At 40.0% G+C, this 15014-nt stretch overlaps 1 protein-coding gene and 1 pseudogene across 2 annotated transcripts in view; both read left to right on the forward strand.

The window, feature by feature from the left end:
- Positions 1-12581, forward strand: part of JADE3 (jade family PHD finger 3) — a gene marked incomplete at its 3' end in the record, with an annotated part of 62801 nt that extends 50220 nt beyond the window's left edge. The window contains exons 7-10 of the mRNA XM_084258213.1: positions 715-831; positions 7651-8121; positions 9804-9921; positions 11683-12581. Coding sequence (XP_084114339.1) covers positions 715-831; positions 7651-8121; positions 9804-9921; positions 11683-12581 — 1605 coding nt within the window. The remainder of the gene's footprint in view (positions 1-714; positions 832-7650; positions 8122-9803; positions 9922-11682) is intronic.
- LOC311186930 (large ribosomal subunit protein uL6-like) lies at positions 1537-3211 on the forward strand (annotated as a pseudogene). The gene is made up of 2 exons: positions 1537-1603; positions 2716-3211. The product of its transcript is annotated as a large ribosomal subunit protein uL6-like (transcript).
- Positions 12582-15014: the final 2433 nt, after the last annotated feature.

Genomic DNA, 15014 nt, shown 5'->3' on the forward strand with positions numbered 1-15014 from the left:
CTCCCCACTCTGTCTCTGGTGAGCCTTCTCACCACCACCACCACCACCACCACCCCCTCCCGTACCTCTGGCCTGTACTCCAGTTCTTGTATGCATACATAAATCTTTTAAAAAACACTTTTGTTTAAAAATGCATTTGGGTTGTTTCCATAGCTTAGCTATTGTAAATAGTGCTGTTATATACATAGGGGTGCAGGTGCCCTTTTGAATTAATGCCATCTATTGTCCTCATCCTTTCTATTTACATGCTGCAATGTATTCATTACACAAATTGCTTTAACTTTCCAACAATATTACGCTTCTTTGTAAACAACTGAAAGGTTTATCAGTGTCTGTTTTTTCATCATTTGTTGATTAAATTAAAAAAAAAAAACAAGATCTGTAGCACCACCTGTAACGTGATAGGTACTAGATTTTGTGAATTTTAGCTTCTTTCTTTAGTAGTTTCCTTTTATTCATTAAAGCATAACTAGTCTCCACTCCTGCCTTTCATCCTATATATCAATTGCTTACATTACTAGAAATGACTGAAGGTCTGAGAAGAGGCTAGAGACAGGTTTTAATTATTCTTGATTCCATAGTAACCTTCAGAGATATAGCTGATGTCATTGTTTTTATTTTCTGATCTTCATGTAATAACATCATTTATAGTTCATGAAAAGTACTTCTGGAATGCCTTGGTGCCTCTGCTTTATGGTGATGTTTTATTTGTAGGTAAGCATCGCTTGTCCTGAGAGAATGGAGCCAATCACAAAGGTCTCTCACATCCCACCCAGTCGGTGGGCCTTAGTATGCAACCTGTGCAAGTTGAAGACAGGGGCTTGTATTCAGGTAAGTCCCCATGAAAAGGTGGAATGGGCTACCATCAAATTGGCCAGAATTACCCTCTCCTCTTCTCCCTTTCTCTCTCCCTAACTTCCTCTCTCCTTCCCATCCTCCAGAATCCTCCCACTCCTAGAGCTCTGCCATTGCACAGACCATTTCTGGAATCCCTATTTCGGGTGCTCCCCTGGACCCTTCAGCTTATTCTTTTCAGTGACCATAGTGGTAGTTAACCACCATCCTTTATTTTCAGATCTAATGAATTAGTTGAGTTCTAAAGCTCGATGACACTGCCATAGATGGGGAAAACTGCAATTCTGAAATAGCCAGGCCTGTGTTCTTGTGGCTCATCTACTGACTCTGGATGAACTTGGGTTCCTGGATAATTTGATAGATGATCCTGTTGCTAAACTAGATGCTACTCATTTTGGTAGAAAAAGATTCATCTGAATGGATATATTCCAGTGAATAGGTTTGAAAGTCATTCTCCTAAGTGCCTTTGTTGAATATGGTAGTGTAAGTAAAGTTTTGTGCGCTATCTTGATAATGGGAATTCAGCTGCTTCAAATGGAAACAGTAGCTGGTGCCCCCCTCAGCAGCAGTCGTGGAGTGGGAGACAGTGTTTGATGGGACTGGGAGAGGCCAGTTACCTCCACAAAAACAGAAGAGTTAACCTCCATAATCTGGCTTACTCTTTATTCCAAATGCAACAGCATGTCTTTGCTGGTGAGAGGGAAAGGACTGACTTCCATTCCCCAGGCCTGCTGCATAGGAACTTTAGGTGGGTTGGAGTTAAATTTGCCTGCTGACCTCCTTCATGGGCCATATGATATCACAGCATAAAGATAGTGACTCTAGGTGCTTTGTGAGCAAGGTCCGTACTGTGTGGTTCATGTTGTAGAGTTCTTGCTCTAGATCTGGGATCAGCCTCTCCTCCAAATAACCCTAGTGCTTACAGTCTATTAAGGGAAGCCAGATATAAACATGGGGAAAGTTAAATAACACAGAAGTGACATCTTCCCTCAGATCTTGCAAACCCTTAGGGATGAGACATCAGAAGGGCGGATGGCCAGTGTTGGTTCTAAGTATATGTTATGTGGCTTGAACCATTTAGAACATTGTTTCAGTGACCAAATTTTGAGAAAATTGCTCTGATACCATCCACTTGCCTGTTCATGGATTGTTAGGGAGTGTTAAGGGTAATCAAATGGAAACTGTCCCTGCAACAAACACGAACTCCTGAGAATATATGCATCAGGCCCTTGATGTTCCCAAGCAGGTGTCATCTGCTTTTGAGGAGGATGCATTATTGGGGAATGACAAAAGTTTTCTTTAAAGGGGCAAGAAGCACCTTAATTCCTAAATCATGCTCTGGTGTCCTTTTCAAGATTTTTATTCTAACCACCTGTCTGATCCAATGCTCATCCCACAGAAATTCTCCTTACATATGTGAATGTGTAAAGGGAACATTTTCTCTCTAATGAAGGTATTTTAAAAGCTTGTTTGAATATACAGAAAATATTTCTTTTTCCCACTTCAAAAGTAAATAAACCACTTTATACTGAGATGAGATACCACTTTATACTCACTAGGATAGTAGTAATCAAAAGGGCATACAATAGCAATTATTGGCAAGAATGTAGAAAAATTGGAACTCTTGTGACTTGCTGGTGGGAATGTAAAATGTGCAGCCATAGTAGAAAATAGTGTAACTATTCCTCAAAAAGTTAGGCGTAGAGTTACCATATGACCAAGCAATTCCACTTCTTAGTATATATCTGCAGTTTGAGAGGCCCCCAAGGCCACCCTCAGATTTAGTAATTCACTAGAACTCACAGAATTTAGAAAAGCTCTCTTTGCTGCATCTACTGTGAGAATGAAGACCATTCTCAGTGAAGGGCCCCAGAGGCACCCTGCGGAGTGACTTCAATCACATCAGTGTCAAACTCAGTCTGCTTGGGAAGAAAAAGAAGAGGCTCCCAGTTGACAGATGGTGGGGAAATAGGAACTGGCTACTGTTTACACTGTCTGTAGTCATGTACAGAACATGATCAAGGGCATTACTCTGGGATTCCGTTATAAAATGAGGTCTGTGTATGCTCACTTCCCTATCAGTGTTGTTATTCAGGAGAATGGGTCTCTTGTTGAAATCCGAAAATTCTTGGGCGAAAAATACATTTGCAGGGTTCCGATGAGACAAGGCATTGCTTGTTCAGTATCTCAAGCCCAGAAAGATGAGTTAATTCTTGAAGGAAACAACATTGAACTTGTATCAAATTCAGCTACTTTGATTCAGAAAGCCACGACATATAAAAACAAGGATATCAGGAAAATTTTTGATGGTATCTATGTTTCTGAAAAAGGAACAGTTCAGCAGGCCGATGAATAACATGTAAGTTGTCCAGCTACAGAACAGCAAGATTCTGGATGATTTCTTAGACCTATTTGTGATACATCTTTAAGATGCAGTAATAAAAGTCATCATTGAAAAAAAAAGAATTTAGAAAAGCCATTATATTCACAGGACAGCTATTACAATGGAAGGATAGAGATTAAAAACAATAAAAGGAAGAGATATAGAGCAGAATCCAAGGGAAACCAGGCATGTAACTTCCAGTTGTCCTTTCCAAGTAGTCTTGTGGACAGTGTTTCTTTCTCCAAGCAATGTGTATGACAACACACAGACTATTGCCAACCAGGAATGCTCACCCAGACCTTGGTTTTCAGAGATTTTATTAGGATTTAGCCTCATAGACACATGTCTAACATTAGTCTGCAGTCCCTCCAGAGGTCAGACTGTTAATCACATGACCCAAAGACTCCACCATAAATCACATTGTTAGCACAGAATATCAGACATGCCCTAAGCTCCTCCCAAGTAAACAAACATATTCTTATCAGGCAGGACATTCCAAGGACTTAGAGTTTACCTCTTAGAAGTTGGGGGCAAGAGGCCAAACCTTTCATTGGGCAACCCTTTATTGCACATTGCCAGAGAACAGTGGAAACATATGTCCACACAAGAACTATATACAAGTGCTCATAGCAGCAGTATTTCATAATATCCAAGAAGTGAAAATAACCCAAAAGTCCTTTGACTGGTGAATGGATAAAGAAATGTGGTTATAGCCATGCAATGGAATGGTATTTGCCCATATTTTTTTTTTAATTTTTTTTTTATAAATTTTATTGTTATATTCCCCATACAATTGCAGCCCCCCATTCTGACCCCAATCCCTCCCCTCCCGCCCCCGCCCCCCTAAAAGTGTCTCTGGTTCATAGTTTTTTGTTGATTTTGATTTTCACTTTCTTATAGTTATTCATTTTCCTGGTCCCTTATTTAAGTTTTCTAGATTCCTGCTATGAGTGAGACCATCCGGTATTTTTCTTTTTCTTTTTGGCTTATTTCGCTGAGCATGATCCCTTCCAGCGCCATCCATGTTGCAGCAAATTGCATGTGTTTATCTTTTTTGAATGCTGAGTAATATTCCATGGTATATATGTACCACATCTTCTTGATCCAGTCATCTATTTTTGGGCATTTGGGTTGTTTCCAAAGCTTAGCTATTGTAAACAGTGCTGCTATAAACATAGGGGTGCAGGTGCTCTTTGGAATTGATGTTTCTGTGTCCTTTGGGTAAATACCTAGGAGTGGAATTGCTGGATCATATGGAAGCTCTATGTTTAGTAGGTCCAGAAATCTCCACACAGCTTTCCACAGTGGTTGGACCAGTTTGCACTCCCACCAACAGTTATTTGCCCATATTTTAAAAAGAGTATCTACAACACAGATGAGCCTAGAAAACATGTTAAGTGAAAGGAGGCAGATAAAAAGAGCCACATAATATATGATTCCACTTACACAGAATGTCCAGAAGAGGCAGAGAGACAGAGAAACAGACTCAAAGTAGATTAGCAATTGCTTGGAACTGGAGCTGGGAACAGGAAGTGACTACAAATGGATGCAAGATTTATTTTTTAGGGTGATAAAAACATACTGGAGTTACATCGTGGTTATAGGTTGCACAACCTATAGGTTATAGGTTGTAAATATACTAAAAACCATTGAAATGTATACTTAAAAGTGGTGAGTTTTATGGCATGAAAATTTTATCTCATGAAAGCTGTTTTTTTAAATGGACACCACAATACTCCCCCATTACCTTAAATGGTTACAGTAGAAATAAGTGAGATGTACAGAGGCATGCTGCTTAATAGACTACATCAAATATATGTTGCTAGAAAAAAGTAAGTTGATATTTGGCACCAAAACTTGGTTGACACTTCTCTTTTACCACCAAAATATATAGTGCTCCAGCTATAAATATAATAGAATGACCTTCTTTTTGAAACTAGGTAGATTTTATGGGAGAAATTCCTAAGGGCATTCCAGTTACATCCAACTACCTGATTCTTATTTGTATAATCTCTCTACCTTCTATAGATTTGACTTGAGAGACACGATCATTTTCAGTTTCCCATTAGTAGTATTTTTATGTCACACATTCATCCCCTGGAATAAAAAACAATTATTTTACTTTCTCTTCCCATATTTTTATCAGTTATTAAACAGCAAAATATATACCCAATACTTTTATTCTTTTGTTGTTTTTTTAAAGATTTATTTATGCAAGAACCGGGGTACAGGCCAGATGCACAGGAGGGTGAGAGGATTCACCAGAGACAGAGCGGGGAACAGAACAGGCAGACTGATGAAATACACTGCTGAGGGGAACAGCGGGTGAGACAGGAGAGGTCTACTGTGCCATGTGGGATTCTCGCAGGCTAGCTGGGATCAAGCCCGCACTGCAGAGGCTGCAGACAGCTTCACAGTGCGGCGCTCAACCACCTGCGCCACCAGGGAGGCCCCACTTTTATTCTTTTGTTCTGCTACTTGTCTCTTAAATCACTGTCTAGTTCCTTAGCCAGATAACAGATAAACTGTACATAGTGGGCTTTTATCCTCCTCGTTTTTATGAGGTTTTTCAAATAAATGTTAAGTTTTAAGGATACAGATTTCAATGTAATTTAAACAAAGTTTTCCAATAGAGCTATCCAAAGCTGGGGTGGACTGTCCAGGGAATGCAGTGAGTGGCTAGTTAAGGACTTAATTGAAAACTAGAAGGAGTGGTGGAGAGAGGCAGTGGCAATGAAGGTAGAAAACCAGGTACTCTAGGGCCTATCCTGGTGGCACAGGTGGTTGAGTGCCATGCTGTGAAGCTGTCCACAGCTTCTGTAGTGCTGGTTTGATCACAGCCTGTAGGGAAGGGTCCCACATGGTGCTGCAGACCTCTCCTGTCGCGCCCGCTGCTCCCCTCAGCAGTGTATTTCGTCAGTCTGCCTGTTCTCTTCCCCAGTATGTCTCTGGTGAATCCTCTAGCCCTCCCGCGCATCTGGCCTATACCCCGGTTTTTGTATAAATAAATCAATCTTAAAAAAAAAAAAAAAAACTTACCTTGAAATAAAGAAAACCAGGTACTCTAGAGAAAGTACAAAATGATAAATGTGACACCAAATAGAGTGATCTTAGAATTTTATTCCAACCCTGGAATTATTTATCCTGTGATACTAATTTAAATGGAGTCTACCCTCTTAATGTCTTGATAGTTGCTATTGATGGTATTCTCCTAGGTGTTGAATTGCTTAGTCTATTATAAGGAGACCTGTCAGGGTTTGCATTCTTTTTATTCATATGCCAGGTCATTCTCTATGTTCACTTATCAAAAACCCAATACATAGGTAAATGAACAGTCTGCCCTCCAGATGCAGGCTTCCAAAAGATTTGAGACTTGGTTTTTAACCATGGGAATCCCTGCTGTATATTTAGATACAAATCTACTATTGCTTTCCTTCCTTTCTTTGCATAAACATATAAATGTGTCCATGATTTTAAATCTTTGGAGGGAAAGCTGTAAAGTCTTACCTGTGACAAATGGTAACTGGGACTAATTAAAGCACAGAACAATGGTTCTGGGCCAGGTTCTTTGTGCTCTGCCTCTCTGAAACCTACTATGTCCTAGATAGTGGTACTTAACAAATATGTTGGTATCGAGTGGTGGAATATTATAAACTAAATTTCAAATTGTCTATAACAGTACTGTCCAATAGAATTTTCTACAATAATGGAAATCTGTGCTATCCTGTATGGTTGAAATGTGTCTAGTGTGACTGAAGAACGATTTTTAATTGTATGTAATTTTAATTTTAAACTTTAATTGTTTAAATAACTGCTTGTGGCTCATTAGCTACCATTTGGACAGCAAAGTCTTAAGAAGCTAGTTACTTAGATATTAGGAGTTCCTGTGACCTTTTTAGAACTAGTGGATCCTCTGGCGATAATTTTTACCTTGTTTTTTTTCATTTGTTCAAGAGCATTTCTTGAACGCTTGCTTGTTCACTAGTTGATGATAATGCAAAGGTGAAAGAACATAGCTTCTGTCATTAAGGACTATGATCAGGGATTTAACATTTATTGTACTGTAGGTACAGTATGAAAAGCAACAGTGTAGAAACATATAATAAGGTGATGTAAAGGACATAGAGAAGATACAGCATGATTCTTTACAGGGGTTAAGGAAGACTTATCAGAAAACTTAATGCTTGGACTAAAACCTTAGAGGGGATTTTGAAAACTTTTTTTTGCCTCTTGTTGTTTTCTGTAAGAGGAGATTTTCTGGGTTATTTGTAAAGTGTCTGCATGGTCAATTTAGGACCATTTTTCTCCCTGTCTTTCCTTTACTTCCTGTGCGTTCTCAGTTTAGATCCAAAGATATGGGGCTCCCCCTTCACCACCCCACCCAACCCTTAATGTGTCTTTTCTTCCTGCAGTGCTCCGTGAAAAGCTGCATAACTGCCTTCCATGTCACTTGTGCCTTTGAGCACAGCCTCGAGATGAAGACCATCCTAGATGAAGGAGATGAAGTGAAGTTCAAGTCATACTGCCTCAAGCACAGCCAAAACAGGCAGAAACTTGGAGATTCTGAGTTCCCCTTACACAGGGCTACAGAACAGAGCCAAGCTAAAAGTGAGAAAACCAGCCTACGGGCACAGAAGCTTCGGGAGTTAGAGGAGGAGTTCTATTCCCTGGTCCGTGTGGAAGATGTAGCCAGAGAGCTTGGGCTTCCCACACTGGCTGTGGACTTAATCTATAACTACTGGAAACTGAAACGGAAAAGTAACTTCAATAAGCCATTATTTCCTCCAAAGGAGGATGAAGAAAATGGTCTGGTACAGCCAAAAGAGGAGAGTATTCACACTCGCATGAGAATGTTCATGCATCTACGGCAAGACCTAGAGAGGGTAAGGTCATCAGCTATGACTTGTGTTCTAGGTCTTGGTCTGCATAGAAATGGAGGCCCACTTCCAGCTTAAAAACAAAAAGATCAGCCCATTTATTGTGTGGCGTTCTATGTCTTTGTTTATCATCTGCTTTCACTGTAGCCCTAGACATTGGGCTCTATTTAAATTTGGCAGACATATTCAGAGAATTGGAAAGTCCTCTGAACCTTAAATATGAAATAAATGTTCATTTGGTTTACTTTTTATTCACTATTGAACCTAAATTGGCTCAGCTATATTTTATTGACATACTTAAAAGACTGCAGACTGAAAAAAGAAAGAATTTTGTTCAGGAAAGCACTAGATGAGAGTTTCTTAAACTCAGCACTGTTGACGTTTTGGGCTGGGTAGTTCTTTATTGTGGGAAACATTGTAAGATGTTAGCAACAGTCCTGGCCTCCACCCCAGTAGCAAGCCCCCCACCCCGACACATACATATACTCTGTTGTGACAACCAAAAGCATTTCCAGACTACCATATGCTCCGTGGAGTCAAAAATCATCCCTGGTTGTACACCACTGTGATAGGTGGGTAGGTAGTTAGTTGGGTAGTTAGGTAGGCATTAAATTAGGAACAGCAGAGTTTCAAAGATACATTAGGCACTGTGTTTACTCCTGAGAGTTTTATAATCAAGTATAATTATAGAGATGGCTTGTTTTTCATTTTCTCTGCTACCATAATTTGGAAGGGGACTAATAGATTTGGCTGACTTTGTTAAATTGGACACATACATATATAACCCTTACTGTGTACTAACACTGTTCTAAGTGGTTTTTTTTAAAGATTTATTAATTTATGCATGGAAGAACTGGGGTATAGGCCAGAGGTGTGGGGGAAGAGCAGATTCACCAGAGGTAGAGTGGGGAGCAGAACAGGTGGATCTACTGAAATACACTGCTGAGGGGAGCAGCAGGTGAGACAGGGGAGGTCTGCTCCGCCATATGTGGATAGCTCCCTGGCTGAGGATTGAACTCAGGCCTTAGCAGTACTAGCATGATAATACTGAGATTTAACCCCTAAACCACCAGGGAGGCTCTGTTCAAGCATTTTATAAATATTAACTCATTTAATCCTAACATGGCTGTTTACAGATCAATAAACTGGGGCACAGAAAGGTTGAGTAATTCATCCGGGGTGGGGTATATGAGAAAGTGAGGACTTCACCCTTATGGCTGTGGAAATTGGGCTGAGCTGAAAGTGTGAGCAGAAAAGCCACTTGTAGTCTTCCCAGCAGATCTTTAATCTGGTGGTTCAACATTCATTAGAAAAACATGTTGGATGTAGTAGCATTGTCATCATCTGTACTCAGGAATCTGAAAGTACGGGTAAAATGTTAAATCAACATTCACTCTTCCCATTCTGGCTGTGCAAATAAATATTGAGCCAACGGCAATGCAGAGAGAATGGTTTCAGGAGGAGACTTCGGAGTATTTTTCTTGTGCTACTGATTGATGTGGGAGCTGTGATCCCACAGTTAACCATGCTACATGCTACATGGCTCTCATCATTTCTGTCTTCTCTCTTCGCACCCCTCCCCTCCTCCCCAATGACTTTAGTTGTCTTAATTTTAGCTAAAAAATTTCAGTTGTTGGGTTTGTATAACATGACAAAAATTTCTTATTTGCTGGGGGTTGGGCTTTCAGGTCCGAAATCTGTGCTACATGATAAGCAGGCGAGAGAAGCTGAAACTGTCACAAACCAAACTACAAGAACAAATCTTCAGTTTGCAAGTCCAGCTTGCTAACCAGGAAATTGCTGCAGGTAATCTATATATTAAAGATGTCCTAACTAATATATAGACTCTGGTTACATCCTATTTAACAATTTAAATTTTATGTCAATTATTTTGCTTAAAAATCTTTCAAAATTCTTGTCAGGTATCTCATTTGCCCTAGTCCAAACCTGATAGAACAGTGCCTACTTCATTGTCAACTTATGTAGGGCTGGGGAATTTCAGGTCTATGACAGAATTTAGGAGCCATTAAAGTCATGAAATTATTCTATAATCATCAGATTTATTTAGAAATCAGTATGATGGGATTTAATCTTAATTTCCAGAAAACATTGAATGCCAGGGTTACTCATCTTAACAGTAGTCTGTTAAAACAAATACTTAGCTAGAATCTCTAAAATTTGTTGACTAAGAACTGAGCTAGAAGGTAGAGTAGTCACAAAGACAATGTCCCTGCCTAAGACACGTAAGCATAATTACAGTGCCCTGAGGGTAGAGAGCTTGACCGGAGTGATAACATCACATTCAGTGACATAATGTAACTGCATGTGACTCATTTAAAACAGAGGTCAGTGGCCAGAGCCTGGGCAACCAGGAGTCATTGGCAGGATGTGCAGAATCCATCTCCTGCAAGGGCCAGCCATAGATGGACAAGACAAGGAGAACTAGGGTGGAGCAGGGAGGAGCCTCTGCATGTGAAGGAAATTGGCCCCTAGATTATCTGACTTCTGATTGGTGGGAGTCATTTTTATTATGGCTTGTGGCATTAGCAGGTAACAGCTTCCGGTAGATATGGGAGCTGTGAGCATTCAATGTGTACCCTTACGGAGTAAATGCTGCCTATTGGAGCACCTAAGAGTTGTCCTTTCTATATGCCATTTCTATGAGACTACAGTAAGATGATAATGAACAAATGCCAAGTCCATATGCAAGGAGGAATTGTTTGGTACTGCTTTTGTAATTTCAGAGCATGCAAAATAATAGAGGAAAGACCTGTTAAGATTTTCAAGTGATGAACCAGGTAACTGATTACCAGTACTACTCAGGCTAAGCCCATAGCAGACCATTGGCAGCAATGTCACGATTCTTTTCTCTGACCTTGCTACTGCAAAATCTCCTCCATGCCTCCATGATGGTCATTCATAGTCATGAAATTATTTTTGGTTAAGGACATAAAATAGACTGTAACCACCCACTGCCACTTCCACTAATATCAGATTAAAACACATACTTACAGACTCTTTACCCTGTGCTAAGTTCCAGCAAGTTTGTATTTGACTTGCTTTAGGAAGGCCTGGAGAGATTTGAAGATTGAGTCTGAAATGTCTGTTTAAGGCACATCCTAAGTGCTGTGGAATACCTATACCTGCATCCACACAGACACACACAAATAGGGAGACCCTGTTCTAAACCATTGATAGTGACATTCTTCTCAAAAATGGAAGGGCCCTCAGAGATAGAGATGTAGGAGGCACCTCTATGATCATTTTATTGACTGGGAGTAGAGGTGAACAGAGGTTAGTAGTCACACAGCAAACAGTGGCTTTGCTGAGTTTTCCACCTATAACACCCCTACCCAAACTGCTAGTTCAGCTCACTGTAGCTACTATATCATGGGTGTGTAGGGGTGTGTGTGAGTGTGTGTGAGTGTGTGTGTGTGTGTGTGTGTGTGTGTTAAACAAGTGCTTGTTAGACAGTTTGAAGAGCGGTTATGTGAACTTTCTCTGCCATAAGCACGTACTCTGTTATTAAAATCAGTTGTTAAAATGAATCTTTCTTTTTGATCTCAGGACTTCCTTTGACAAATGCACTAGAAAACTCATTGTTTTACCCACCGCCAAGAATTACCTTAAAGTTAAAAATGCCCAGATCAGCCTCAGAAGACTGCAGAAACAGCTCTACAGAGCCTGATCACGGACCCCTCTCTCCTGAAAGCAGCCCCCCTGTTCACAGTATAAGGAGCATGCAGGAGTCACTAGAAATGAGAATGAAATCATACCCAGAGTATCCACTAGAGAGCAAGAATAACGGTTTGCTGGCCAGTCTCAGCCATTCTAGGAGTGAAGCAGTGGATCCTAGTCCTGCTTGGAGAACTCCTCCAGAGTTCTATCATGGGCAATCAGTGGGCAAGCCTCTCGTCCTTCAGGCTGCCCTGTATGGACAGTCTTCCGTTGGTAATGGGAAAGGCCAGCCTAACTCCAAGTTTGCAAAATCCAATGGCCTGGAGAGCAGCTGGTCTGGGGATATCACCCAAAAAGATAGCTCTAGTGAGCTCTTCTGTGACCATGAGTCTGTGCTTAGCTCCCACTTGACCACTCAGAGCAGCTTTAGAAAATCTACCGTGGAACGCTTCAGCCGGTCCTTCAAGGAGGCTACCAGCAGGTGGGTTAGGACCACAGAGGACCTCCAATGCTGTGTGAAGCCAACCAAGAATATTAACCCCAAAGAGCAGCTATGGGGTAAGCAGTTTGTCAGGCGTTCTGCAGGGAAAGCTCCATATCAAGAAAACGATGGCTATTGCCCAGATTTGGAGCTGAGTGATTCGGAACCAGAAAGTGATGGAAATAAAGAGAAAGCCAGGGTAAGAAGAGATAGCTCAGACAGGGAAAATCCTCCCCATGACTCTAGACGGGATTGTCGGGGTAAAAGCAAGGCACATCCCCTTTCTCATAGTTCAATGCAGAGGTGATGTTAAAATTCCAAGAATAACTCAACCTTTGCTTTTTCCCTCTTACATTGGGAAACTCATACACCAAAATGATTCTAACATATTTTTGGAGTAATTGTAGTGAGGAGGATAAAATTTTTCCACAATAAACTGACTTACAGTTTTGAAACCATTTCAAGTCTAGTTTTCATGAATATATTATAGAAATTGCAGATTGGAGGTTTTTTGCCAGAGGCTATTGAGAACACCTGAGCCCAGAGTATTTGTTCAGTAAATACTAGAGGGCAACTTTCCAGTTACATTAACACATTTATGAGCATACATGTTAATAGTCCTTGCATTGTTAATGCATTTGCAAGAGACCATGGTTGTCAGACACTAAAAGGACTTATCTTTGAAGCTAAAGCATCTGACTCTCAGAGTTCTGTCTGTAGGACATTTCTAATTCCACTGGTATCTGGAATCCCTCTTTGGGGAAAGACCAGGAACCAACATCTCAGATACTGTCAAACTCACTACCCCCTTCCATTGCTCTGCACAAGGTTGAGTTCCTTTCACAGTATCTTAACTTACTGAGTCAGTCCTCTAATGCTTTCAAGTATCCAGTGCCTGTTCCTAGACTTGCTGGGGATGCACTTCTAACTATGTCACCCGGCTAACAAGCATAAAAGGCTGACTTGTGGATAGTGTTTACAAAAGTACAGAAGTACTACTTCTAAGGAAAATGCTCTGATTTTCTCAGTTTAGGCATTTGTGAAGGATCCCAGAGCCTTTCCCAAAGTGAGACCATTTCTGGGGAATATTTACCAGGTCAGGGTTTTTCTGTTCTTATTTTCAAATAAGTTCAACTTAAATAAGTTTGGCTGACAGTTTTTGTATACCTGCTTTAATGTTTATAAAATTTTTATTGAGCTATAATTAAAAATATAGTAAAATGCACAGAGGTTAAGAATTCTTACCTGCTTTAATTTTGAAACAGATTTTTATTGTCAAACAGAATTTGAAAGCATGTGTTTAACACATGGATATAATTTAGCTTTGTACCAACTTTGAATCCAAGGCAATTTCCCAAACAGGCTGGAGCCGTTTTTCAGAAGTTGCTTATGACCTATTCCCAAACTATCAGCCTTGACTAATTTCTGGGAGGAAGAGAATAATTACATTGGGGGGATGGGATAAAACATGTCTGCTTCCCATTTAAAGAAGGGGGAAATGTTACAATTTTTAAAATGTGAAGCTGACTATAATTCTCTGCTCTCTTTTCTTCTTAGCCTTAAATTAATATTCTCTTCTAGTTTGGGAAATTGTAGTGGGAGTTTTCAGACAAAGGAGGCCATTTTAGATTTTTTAAGTTGCTTACTGGTGAAACAGCCCAGCTACAGTGTAGGTGTCCATCAATACAGGCAGGGGCCCTTTTCTCTCCCCACTGTTGTTCTTACAGCCTTGTTAATGGGTTCATTTGTTCTTGGGTTTTTGCCCTCCCGTTTTGAAATTTTCTGTATTTTTCCTCTCTTTTGGCTACTTCTTCAAAATGTTTCTTTTGTGCCTGTGTACATGTGTGAACATGCCATAGCATGTGTGGTAGGTGTCCTGTTATTTTGTTTGAATGGAAAAAGCTATGGATTATCCAAAATGGGGAAGAGACTATCTCCTATTTATGCACTAGGATTCTGTGCTTTTTCTTTGAGTTCTTTTGGGGTAGATACTAAAACACCTTCATAATAATTAAATTATAATGGAGCTGTGTTGTGAACTCCTTCTGTTAGAGGCCAGTGCAGCAGCCTATGTCCTTTCATGCCTTTCGATTCTGAGTGAGTGGGAGGAAAAGCAAACATTGAAAAAGTGCTTCAGCCAAATTCCATGTGTAATGCCATTGGGAAGAGTATTGACTAATTTCAGTCAGGGAAATATAGTTGTAATATTTTTACAGAATTTTCCTAGTTAAATGAAGGAACCTTCAGTTGTATAAATTTCAATTGCCCCAAAATGTATTTGCTACATTTTCCTGTTGTTTGAAGTATTACCTCTTAACCTTCTTTGTTAATTTTTTTTCATTTTGTCTTATATAGTCCAGTTTTTCAAGATAAACTCAGTCTTTTTTCAAATGTCACCTTTTTACCAATACTTTTTCATTAAATTATGAAAACTGCTAACTACTGTCAGTGTGGTAATTTTTTACTTTGGTGTATGGGTTTTAGAAAATTTTACATATGTTCTTTTTATTTAAAAAAATCTTGTCAAACAAAACTGGTGGGTTTAAGGTAGAATGGGGAGGAGGACTTGAATGTTTAGAAGCACAGATTCATGATTTGTGTCAATAACATGGAACAGAAAGAACTCTGGGAGCTTGGGCTCTACCCAGAAACCATGATTTCCTCAGGCTCAGGCAATATCTTAGGATCATTATAAAAAATCACCAGGTAAATGGTCCTATCTAAAGTCAAAAACTCTGGA

Source organism: Talpa europaea, assembly GCF_964194135.1.
Source record: "Talpa europaea genome assembly, chromosome: X".
In the NCBI taxonomy this organism is placed as follows: domain Eukaryota; kingdom Metazoa; phylum Chordata; class Mammalia; order Eulipotyphla; family Talpidae; genus Talpa; species Talpa europaea.